At 40.5% G+C, this 12,159-nt stretch overlaps 1 protein-coding gene across 1 annotated transcript in view; it reads left to right on the top strand.

The window, feature by feature from the left end:
- SV2C (synaptic vesicle glycoprotein 2C) overlaps positions 1-10,224 on the top strand; it is a 133,940-nt gene extending 123,716 nt beyond the window's left edge. Inside the window, exon 13 of the mRNA XM_064176479.1 lies at positions 9,887-10,224. Within this exon, the coding sequence (XP_064032549.1) occupies positions 9,887-10,070 (184 nt within the window). The 3' untranslated portion in view covers positions 10,071-10,224. The remainder of the gene's footprint in view (positions 1-9,886) is intronic.
- Positions 10,225-12,159: the final 1,935 nt, after the last annotated feature.

Raw genomic sequence — 12,159 nt, 5'->3', positions numbered from 1 at the left:
AAGCAAGTTGGAAGACACCCCCAAGATCATCCAATATATCACTCAGCCCTATCCAATCAACTAGACCATGGCACTAAGTGCCTCATCCAGTCTTTTCTTGAACACTTCTAGCCCATTCCAATGGCAAATTACTCTCTCTGGGAAGAACTTCCTCCTAACATCCAGTCTAGACCTCCCTCAGCACAACTTGAGTCTGTGTCCCCTTGTTCTATTGGTGGTTGTCTGGGAGAAGAGACCAACCACCACCTGGCTAGCACCTCCCTTCAGGTGCTATGTGGTCACCTCTGATCCTCCTCTTCTCCAGGCTAAACAACCCCAGCTCCCTCAGCCTCTCCTCACAGGGCTGTGCTCCAGTCCCCTCACCAGCTTTGTTGCCCTTCTCTGGACATGTTCCAGTACCTCAACATCTCTCTTGAACTGAGGAGCCCGGAACTGGACAAAGTACTCAAGGTGTGGCCCGACCAGGCACACTCCTGGCTCATGTTCAGCCTGCTATCTACCCATACTCCCAGGTCTCTTTCTGCCTGTTTTCTCTCCAGCCTCTCTGTCCCCAGCCTGTAGTGCTGCTTGGGGTTGTTGTGGCCAAAGTGCAGAACCCTGCAATTTGCCTTGTTAAATCTCTTCCCATTGGCCTCTGCCCACCCATCCAGCCTGTCCAGGTCCCTCTGCAGGGCTCTCTTGCCCTCCAACAGATCAACACCTGCTCCTAGCTTGGTGTCATCTGCAAACTTACTGATGCTGGACTCAATCTCCTCATCCAGATCATCAGTAAAGACGTTGAACATGACTGGGCACAGCACTTATCCCTGGGGAATGGTGGTGACAAATCTGATTTATTTATTTTTAAATTTTCAATACACAAATTTTAGAGGACACTGTTGATGACTAGCTGCTATTTCCAGTAAGAAGTAAATTAACCCACTTCTACAATGTAAAGAACTTGTATTAACTCATCTTCTGTCTCATCTTTTCTCTTGGTTCTTTGCCTTGTCTTCTTAATGGCATGTAGTATTCTGGACTACTCAGCAGGTTCTGAAAAGGGTCTGTTGTGACCCTCTTGGTTCTGTTGTGACTCAACTATTCTATAGCCTTGGAAACTCTTATCTGAAAGAGAGTTTAATTAAATATCTGGTGAATATTTTTGGATATTCCTAAGCTACTTTCATACTCTTTCATAAACTTACTATCTTTTCCTAATATTGCTAAAAATCACTTTAGCACTGCTCACCAGGAGTAAAAAAAAGCAAAACATAGGCTGCAGTCTGTGGTACCAACAGACCCAGCCACCAATCATTGTGGACGAGAGAATGGGCTTAACATGTAACTTCCACTGCAGCTCTAAGTGCTCAGCAATTTAGCAACACAAACCCAAAGGTGCTAAGCTGAGCATTCAGATAATGTGAAATGCACACTTGTTGACCATTTATTTAGCTTTAAGTCACTTGCTTGCACCGTATATAAACCCTATGGCAGGGGTAGGGATTGCATCATTTTGCCTGACAGCACTCTCAATTACCTTAAATGTGAGATTTCTTCCCCATCTTGATGTCTTTAACCTTCTCTTTTCTGCAGCAGATGAGACAAACCAAGTTTTCTTCATTACATTTATGTTTTACCCTCAGCCCTTTTTTTGCTCTGTGCATTGGCAGAGTTCTGTGGAAAAAAACCTGGTCTGATGAGGTAATTACAGCTTGTGTTGTAATGTGTGTGCCCAAGGGGCTTTCAATAACACTGCAGTTTCTTAGCTCTGTCTGTAATATGAATATGAATGGAAGAGAGTTAAAGTTCTCTGGCATAGATACATAGAAGAGATACTTGTGACTTTAAACTGCAATCATTTTCACATAAATGCTAAATACCTTCTTGTAAGCTAGCTTGGGAAGCACCAACTTTGTAAGCCAATACTCTTGAAATGTGGATACAACAAATCACCCAAACCTAAACAGAAAGTGGAATAGGAATAGGTCATCTCTGCAGAGTAAAACAGATTGCATTAGATAACCAACAATTCATTAGTTTTGCTGCAAGTTCCAGACATCTGCAATGGATTCTTGGCTAGAAATACCTAGAATTCAAGGTGCACCTATAAAATTGTCATCCCACTTTGCATTTTTAAGCACCTTTGAAATACGTTTGTAAGGGTTTCATCACGATTAAGAAATAAGTCACCTATTTTCAGTTTTTTGAATCATAGAATCAACCAGGTTGGAAGAGACTTCCAAGATCATCCAGTCCAACCTATCAATCACCCAGCCCTGTCCAATCAACTAGACCATAATGCTACATGCCTCATCCTGTCTTTTCTTGAACACCTCCAGGGATGGCTTATCTTTTTTTTTTTTCTCCTTCCTGAGTCTTGAGAGTTTATTCCCTGAGTAGTAAACATAACTTACAGGGTATATTAAGTACAACTTTGTATTGTTGCAGCTGTCAGAAGAGAAGTTTTCTGTTCTTTTGAGTTACAACGAAAGCCACTGACTTCACACAGACTTCTCAGCAGCTATTGCCTACTCCCATCCTGTGGATGTGGTTCAACTGCATTTTACTGAAATTTGCTGCTAATGTTTTAAATGCACTACTTGCCAAGCCCTTAGAATCATAGAATCATAGAATCAACCAGGTTGGAAGAGACCTCCAAGATCATCCAGTCCAACCTAGCACCCAGCCCTATCCAATCAACTAGACCATGGCACTAAGTGCCTCATCCAGGCTTTTCTTGAACACCTCCAATGACAGTGACTCCACCACCTCCCTGGGCAGCCCATTCCAATGCCAATCACTCTCTCTGGGAAGAACTTCTTCCTAACATCCAGCCTAGACTTCCCCCAGCACAACTTGAGACTGTGTCTCCTTGTTCTATTGCTGGTTGCCTGGGAGAAGAGGCCACCCCCCACCTGGCTACAATGTCCCTTCAGGTAATTGTAGACAGAAATAAGATCACCCCTGAGCCTCCTCTTCTCCAGGCTAAACAACCCCATCTGCCTCAGCCTCTCCTCATAGGGTTTGTGCTCCAGGCCCCTCACCAGCCTTGTTGCCCTTCTCTGGACACGTTCCCGCACCTCAACATCTCTCTTGAATTGAGGGGCCCAGAACTGGACACAGGACTCAAGGTGTGGCCTGACCAGTTCTGAGTACAGGGGAAGAATAACCTCCCTTGTCCTACTGGCCACACTGTTCCTGATACAGACCAGGATGCCATTGGCTCTCTTGGCTACCTGGGCACACTCCTGGCTCATCTTCAACCTACTATCTATCAGTAACCCCAGGTCCCTTTCCTCCTGGCTGCTCTCCAGCCACTCAGTCCCCAGCCTGTAGTGCTGCTTGGGGTTGTTGTGGCCAAAGTGCAGAACCCTGCACTTGGCCTTGTTAAATCTCATCCCATTGGCCTCTGCCCACCCATCCAGCCTGTCCAGGTCCCTCTGCAGGGCTCTCCTACCCTCCAACAGATCAACATCTGCTCCTAGCTTGGTGTCATCTGCAAACTTACTGATGCTGGACTCAATCCCCTCATCCAGGTCATCAATAAAGATATTGAACAGGACTGGGCCCAGCACTGATCCTTGCAGTGCCTTGAGCAGTAGTCCAATGCGGGAAGGCAAATTCCACAGTTTCACTTGCACCTTGAGTTCTTTAATTGGCCAGGCTATGATATGCATATTTTTACTATTTTTTTAAAAGAGTTTAAAATGTCTGTCTGCTGGAAAATTTCCCATAACATGCAGAAACTATTTTAATAGCCTTTGCTTTATGAACACCCACAAAAGTGAGTATTCAGTGTTTTGTAACCTGCTGCATAGGCACTAGCTGTGCCATGAAAGTCATCAAATATCTGTGCTGCACATTTAGTAGTGCTCCACTGCAGGACAAAGAAGCTTTTAGATACTCTGACTGTCAGCAATGGAAAAAGTGGGCCTGCAGTATATTAAGTGGGAATAAAGCACCTGGTGTAAGAAGGAGTATGCGTGGCAACCAGGAAATCTTTTAATCTAAAGACTTGGATAATCCCTCTATTTTTAACTTTTTGGACACTTGCCATTTTTATGTGGGGCTTGAATGAAAGGAAGCTAAGTATTTTTCTTTGTCACAGCTTTCCCAGCAAGGAAAGTAAAGCACATTGGGGAAATTCCTTTTCCTTAATATCTTTCTCTCAGACCTGACACTTTTGCAAGACTCCCACATTTTTCTCCTATCAACACTAAAATCTTTTTACCTAAAAGCAATTACAGATTGATTCAACAGCATTATCTTACTGATGTGCCTGAAAGATTTAATTATATTTTCCATCTGGACAAGGGATTCTTGCTACCAGCCTCCCTTTACCAGAAATCAGCATTGTTCTTGAAGTCAAAAAGACAGTGCTTTGCCCAGTAATTGATCAATATAATGGAAACTGGTGTAAATAGTAATGGCCTTATGCCTTTGGATTTTTTCACTTCATCCATTCATGATGCTGAGATGATGCATTGCACATCATTGATCGTTTGCAAACTTCTCGTACACTCATACACAAAGTTCCACTTCCCTGAAGCTGTATAGCAGACACTGTGTTAGTGCTGCAAGATAAGATCATGCATATGTGTGTATATATAAATTGCAGTGTATTTATTGCCTGGCTATTTTTACTCTCCTGGATTTGGTAGAATTATTTATAAAGACACAAATGAATACAGTTTTTAGCTGATTTGAAACACAAATACCGTTCTAAGAATGATATTTAAAAACAAGGCTGAATTTGCTATCCCTGGACCTCAATAATTTGATTAGTGATATTGTTCTGACTACTATTACATGACAAGTTCATATTCACACACAACAAACTCACGTTCACACACAGTATTAAGCTTTGAGGGTATGAAGGCAGAAGGTTGGAGTGACAATGCTTTTCAGGTTCAGGTCTCAACAATATTGTATGTAAGTCTGCAAAAATCTTACTGTTCCTGCCAATGATGTTCATATTTTAGGCAAAAGGGCATGCCTGAAACTTGCTTAAATATTAAAAGATTGAATATTTGCTGAGTTGTTGATTTCACATTTTCAGTACAGCCACAGGCAATAAAAATGGACTTACTTTGTCTTATTCTTCTAATATTAATGGGATTAGACTAATAATGGCCATTTTACAAAGCAGAACTTTTCCAGTGCAAATAGATTACCTTAATTTTGCTCAGTTATAAGAGATACTGTATTACAAAGTTGTTGTAGATGTTAATAAGGCAGCCTACAATAGATAAAGCACAGTGGTGGCCCTGAATGTGCTATTTGTGGAGTCCAGCACAGGAAAAAAAATGTCCCAATTTGCTCAGAAATTTCTATTCAGACTTCCGTTATAACTAGTTAATATAAGTAAGTGATATCTGTGAAAAAACTTAGCTTTATAAAGCAGTATAAAACAAAACTGAATATCAGCAAAGAATCCCTTTATATTCTGTGCTATTGCCTTTCCAAAGATTTCCTGCCTGTAAGCTGTTCAAATTTGCTAGATCCATGTATGCTTTGGGGAGTTCAGATATCTCTCAGAATACGCTAAGGCTGTTGCTGACTGTCTGTTCTCTCTATGTGAATGCTGCCATTTCCCTGTTACTTGGGGGCAAGTTTGGTATTATATCAGCACTGGCATCTGAAGAAATTATTTACGCGTGTAAATGCTGATCACAACAAGTTGCCACCAAAGAATCACAGAATGGTTTGTGTTGGAAGGAACCTCCAAAGATCATTTAGTCCAACCACCCTGACTTTGAGTATCTCCAAGGACTGGGCCTCCACTACCTCCCTTGATAATCTGTTCCAGTGTTCCACCAACCACATGGTAAAGAGCATGTCCCTAACATCGAATCTAAATCTACTCCTCTGTATTTTAAAACCATTGTCCCTCATCCTATCACTACAGGCCTCTGGAAACAGTCCCTTTCCAGTCTTCTAGGCCCCATTCAGTTACTGGAATGCTGCTATTAGGTCTCCTTGGAGTTTTTTCAAGACTTAACAATCCCAGCTCTCTCAGCCTGTCCTAGTAGCAGAGATGTGTCAGCCCTCTGACCATTTTTGTGGCCCTCCTCTAGACCTGTTCCATCAGGTCCATGTTCTTTGTGTTGAGGACAACAGAGCTGGATGCAGTACTCCAGATGAGGTCTCATCAGATTTTACAGCAAGTTCTTTGGGGACCTGGGAATGCTCTCACACATGGGTACTCTCCTCTGGGTACAGTTTTGATACTTTATTATAGCTTAAACACTAAAACCATAATGAGAAAGGTATACTGGAAACCACAATACCTATGGCTCACATGTTACAGCCCTAAAGGGAGAAGCTACAATGCTGAATAACATGTGACAAACAATCCTGAGTAGCTCTATTGATTAAAGGGCAGGCTCTGCTCACCCAATCTCACTGGCCAGCAAAACTCCTGAGATACATAGATAGCAGAGCTGGTCAGCTGCCATCTCAAAAGATCTGCATCCCCACCATGGACCAGCACCTGTTGCTCTGATGAGACTGGTGCCACTCACAGCTCGCCCACCCACACTCTCAGTTTACATGTGTTCAGAATTCTGTGACGTGGCCAGTACCTCCTGGAAAGCTGAACCAAGAAGAACCAAGCTCCTCTCATTTCACAATTTGTTACATAATGACTTTCCCTACTGTGTGTCCCCCTAGCGAGGGGAACTTTCATCATCCTAACTTACCTCTGCAGCTGGTTGTCCTCTGCAGAGCCTTTCAAGGTCATTGCTGGCTCCACATACTGTTTAGCCAACACCACATTCCGGCCTCTGATTACAAGGATGGTACTTGCAGGCACTTGTTTTCCTTAGATTTGTCACTTGAGAGCTTGCAGACCCTGTTCTTATCTCTGTTAACCTGGGAACTATTGGCCTGTTGCCCCTAAGTCAGATCAGTTGCATACCAATCTTTCCCTCTTACACCACAGCATCGGAAAGTGGCAGAATCATCTCTCTGGATCTGCTGGCCATGCTTCTTTTGATGCAGCTCTGGATGCAGTTGGCCCTCTGGGCTGCAAGTGCACACTGTTGGGTCATAGCCAGCTTCTCATCAAACACGCTGATAGTGGTGGCACCCATTATGAAGACAAATACAATTTTGGTATTTGCAGTGGTTGTAGTGTCAGCATGAACACTGTAAGTGTGGTGATGCGGTGTTAGCACAGACTTAAATTCTTCTTACTCCATTTGGAACCTGCTCTTAAGTAACAGAACAAAAATGGAGAACTGAGCAATCTCTTTCTCTCTCTCTCTCTATAGCCACAAACAGGGTGAAATGCAAAATACAGTAAAGATGTAGGCAGGGATCATTCATTACTCCAGTGCCTTTACATTGTAGGTCATATGTGATCACCATAACTTTAGAAATACTATCTGTGCATAAATGAGGACAAAGTTAAAAGAATTCTGACTCTTTTCCTTTCTTCTTTCCATGACTTGTTCAGAAGAGCTGTAACTCGTTATTATCCTATCACATAAACTGCATTTTCCAGGCTGGCTGTATTGTCTTTAACATCTTCCTACCTGTTTGCAATGCAATCTATTTTCACAGAAATTCAGGGTGTGTATCTTGTTGGAAAAGACCTTGAAGATGATCCAACCTTCAACACATTTACCCTAGAAGAAGCACCTGTCTGAGGCTTCTTCCCTCTCAGGTGCTTCTCCCTATCCTGGGTCAACTTTCTCCAGATTTTCTGGGCTTTGTCTGTCTCTGTGGTACAGATTTTATCCTCTCACAGGCTTTGACAGATTAGACAGGAAAGTGGCTTTTTGTTGGATCTTTCAGTGTGTCTCCCACTTCTTCTTTGGATCAATTAATCAAAAAAGTCAACCCTAAAATGGGCAGGTTCTAAACCGATCCTTCCTCCTCTGAGGAATGCAAGTTCTTCGTTCAGAAAGCTTCACAAGCAATACTTCACGATTTCCTCATCTGTTGCTCTCTGGCAGCCCCCACTGGTCTGCTCTGTTAGGCTGCACAGCATACCACCTTGGTAATCTCCAGGATGTGCCTGGTTAGTGTTTCTTGGCACTAAGTATAATGTGAAAGCACTGCAGGTTTAATCAAATTTGGGGGGGGGGGGGGGGGGGGGGGGGGGGGGGAAGAAGGGCAAGCAAGGTCTTTGAACACTCAAGAGACTATCTGAGTCTCTTCTGCTTTTTTTCCCCATGATTCTTCTGAGTAGTTTCTGCTCTGCCAGCAGAATGGCATGCCTCTCCTTCCTCAGATATCACTGATACTGATTATCATGTGATATATGGGTGGCTGCCATATTTTACACAAAGAAGAAGTACTATTACTTCAGACAAAACAATTCCTTTGTAAATCTCTAGACTGTTAAAGAGATTGAAACACTGCTCTGATTGCAAGAGACATATTGCCAAACTACTAATAAATGTATTATGATTACAACCACACAGCAAAAGAGACTAACTTGTGCCTTTTGGGGGGGGGTCAAAAATAGCATATAATATGCAGACACTGGAACAGTAAATAACAACTCTGCTAATTTTACTTCCCTAATGTTTTGGAGAAGAGGGCTGGCTTTTATCTGCAGCCATAGACAAAAGAATATTTAATATTAATGAGGGGGGAGGGGAATTAAAAAGTGTTTAATTAGTCTGTTCCATATCTTAATTTTATTCTGCAAACATCCCTTCAACCAATTTAAGTATTTTACAGCAAAATCCCCATTACTTCAAATTAGCACATTCCTGAATCTTGTTCAGATTCTGAAGTTGATTCTGTGGGTTAACTAGAGTTCTACTTCTCAGAGCAAATTAGAGCAATTTAGAAAGATCCTTGCTCAGCTGGGATCATGTCTTCTTACTTCAAGCTAATTATCTTGGCTGCTTTTTAGAATCTTCAATAGAAGTTTCTCAAACTTACTTCTAGGAGTTCAGGCTACATCAGAGCACAGGATCTTCACATGTACCTCAGTTTACAATAACGAGGTTGCTTTCAGTCACTCAGGCTACTAGCATTTCTGTTAATCCCTGATATTTAAACTGGGGACGGCAGAACTTAATCATGAAATAAGTACTTTCTTCTGAAAGCCAGAATATCTATCCTCTTGATTTAATCTCAGAAAGTACAGTGTGAGCTCCACATAGTCCTCTCTTTTTGATTTGAGAAATGCTAGATATTTTTGCTGGGATGCATTTGGAAGGACAAGGTTATTCCTGTAAGCATGATTCATACAGTCATGTCAAAACACAGCTTATTAGAACAATGGCAGTTTGAATAATACATCTGTGCACAGGCTACCAAACATCTAAATACTTAATCAAGACCATTAAAATCACACCACTGCAGTGCAAAGTCCCTGTGTCGTATTTTCCTCTAGCAAACCTTTCCCTTTTCTCTAAGTTTCTCAGATATCTCTTCTGCACCAAGCTGTGGGATTTTTTGCCCTATTCTCTTTACCTCGAAGAGATATACACTTATTATTATTGCCAATCTCATTGCTCTTTTGAAAATACACTGATTGGAGACAATATACCACTGTAGAAATCAGTTTCTATTCAATGACCTAAGATGGTCATCTCTTTATTCTAATGACTTCTTTCCCAAATCACTAACACCTTGTCTCCAAATCCAAATTACCAACACCTTGACTTCCAGTCCAGCTTTTTAAGCGTTACTGGGTTTTCATTTGCAAGTCCTTTGTTCTACTGTAGATGCACAAACTTACCTATTCAGCTGTTCTTTTCACATTTTGGTCTCTGAGGCAGCAGAATAATTTCACCACAATAAAATTTGCTAGCAGCTGAGCTCTCATTTTGCATTATAAAGACTGTATTATTAGGATTGTGCTGATTTATTCCCACTGAGCATTTGTCTCAAAGGCTTTACTCCTTCAGCCAGTTTTTAACTTTCTTGTTTTCTCTTCTAGGGTGACAGGCTTTGGCTTCTTGAATGCACTATGCAAAGCTGCAGCTGTACTTGGAAACCTGATATTCGGTTCCCTTGTTGGTATCACCAAAGCAATCCCTATTCTCCTTGCTTCCACTGTTCTAGTATGTGGAGGTCTGGTAGGACTTCGACTTCCTGACACAAGAACCCAGGTGTTGATGTAACTGGATAAAGCCATTTGCTATTTGTTCTTTTCTTCATACAAATGTCAATTCTCTGGACCGATGGTGCAAAGGCTTCAGATTCTCAATGCTTAATAGAGTACTCAGATGCCAGAAATCAAACTCAAAAGATACTTTGAAGTGGCAAAAAATATAAAATCCAGATTTGTTTGCTTGCTTACATTGCTATTGAAACCCATTTAACTTCAAACTGCGAAGCTACCTCTTAAAACATTTATGATGACATGTCCAGGAAGGTAAAAAATCATACTGAGAATTAGCTATTAAAAATGCAAGCAGTCACATTGTTTTAAAAAAAATATATGCTAAATTTGGCTATGGCATTGTGAGCTTTTGTAACAGTACAGTTGTGCAAGCCAATTACTCAGCAGCATTAGTGCAGAGAGAGTTAATGCATCAATGCATGCAGCATTAATCAGGAAATTCTACAGAGCGCATCAAGGCTGACAATACTGACCTTCTGCAGATGTGCTTAAACTGTAAAGGCTTGTGGCACTGCCTCTTTCTTGGGAAGCCTCTTTGGGCAGACTCAATCTCAAGTAAATAGTACCAAGTAGACCCCATATTTGCTGAGGAGAAGACAATAGCTACAGTGGGGAGATGAAAACCCATATGAGAAAACAGTGAAGAGAATAACAAACACTTTCACTCTTACCTGCTGATCCTCCTGAAAAATTTTGTTTCCTTCTCACTTTTGGCATGTGGGTTATTTTTGCTATTTTTAAACAATGAATTTGTCTTAATCCAGGAGTAATTTGATGCAAATGTTTATATGTTGCTAAAGGTATGAATAAAGGCAGAGTTAAGTCAGTGATCCATATGAAAACTAAGATTTTTTTTTCAGAAGTCTGCTTGGTATTTACACTTTTAATACATCTGTCTTTGTCACAGAATGATTTTAAAATGTTTCCAGCTATTAAGTTTGATCAGGTTGTAGCTTCAATATAAAATACAATGTAATTCAAATGTTTCAAAATATTTTTAAAACATAATATGACAACAGCAACAAAAAGTCAATAATAAAACCCACCATTGACATTTTCACACTATATACACTTCTTTATATAGAATCTCAGATGATTTTTAATAACTCTTGTGATATGCCACCATTTAACACTTGCAGCTATCTCTATCTCCCTGAAAGGCCATTAAGAAAGAAGCCATGGCAAGGCTTTTGTTTAACTAAGTGCAAGGACTGAGAGTAAAAAGTAACAGAATATTCCTTCTAGGTGATAGCTGTGGTCTGTTGTGGATTGCAGTAAAGAGTTACACGTTAGTCCTACCACTATGCAAAAGGCTACAAGATGTCTTTAAAATGTTAGCATTAAAAATTTAACAGAAATAAACTTATAAAATTACCATGCAGGAGGGGCAGATCCTCTGATGACAGAAAAAAAGCATTGCTTTATGTGGAGATAGGACAATATGTATAAGCAGCACGTTTCAAAGAACACATTTGGTATAAAGCATAAGGAAATATTTATTATTTTTTTTCTGATCATGCTTGGCATTATTTATTAGGTGACTGAATCATTGCCAGAGAAGTTAGACCCTCAGATAAGGCCAACATGTATAATTTTCCTCTTACTTGTTTATATGAACCTAAACGGTAGTAGTATCTATTACTGCATTTTATGCAAGTCATCATCTCTGTCAAACTGAAAGAATCAGTAAAGCCAGCATATGATCATTCATTACATTTAAATTTCACTGTTTAATTTACTGATTCTAGAACCTGTATCTTCTGATTAATAAGAAATGCCTGTGCTACATCTCGTAGCACCAAAATATTAGCCCAAGTTGCGGTTTTCTACTGTCAGCAAATAAGAAAAGTGGCTGAATTAAAGAAACATGAGTATTGAAAACTGGTGGGCACTTTTTGATGCTGATAATTTAAATCTTATACAGTAAGAAACAAAGTTTAGGTAGTGTGTATTTTGGAATAGAAACTGTTGAGATACTTGAGAAGAAATATTTTATAGTTAAATCTGACTTAAACATATCTTTTAAATTTCTAAGCTATGTTTTAGAGAAAGGAGAAATAATTATTTTTCACCAAATTCCAAGTTAA

The sequence above is a fragment of the Pogoniulus pusillus genome, chromosome Z, assembly GCF_015220805.1.
Source record: "Pogoniulus pusillus isolate bPogPus1 chromosome Z, bPogPus1.pri, whole genome shotgun sequence".
Classification (NCBI taxonomy): Eukaryota; Metazoa; Chordata; class Aves; order Piciformes; family Lybiidae; genus Pogoniulus; species Pogoniulus pusillus.
This window is presented reverse-complemented; position numbering and strand designations above follow the sequence as displayed.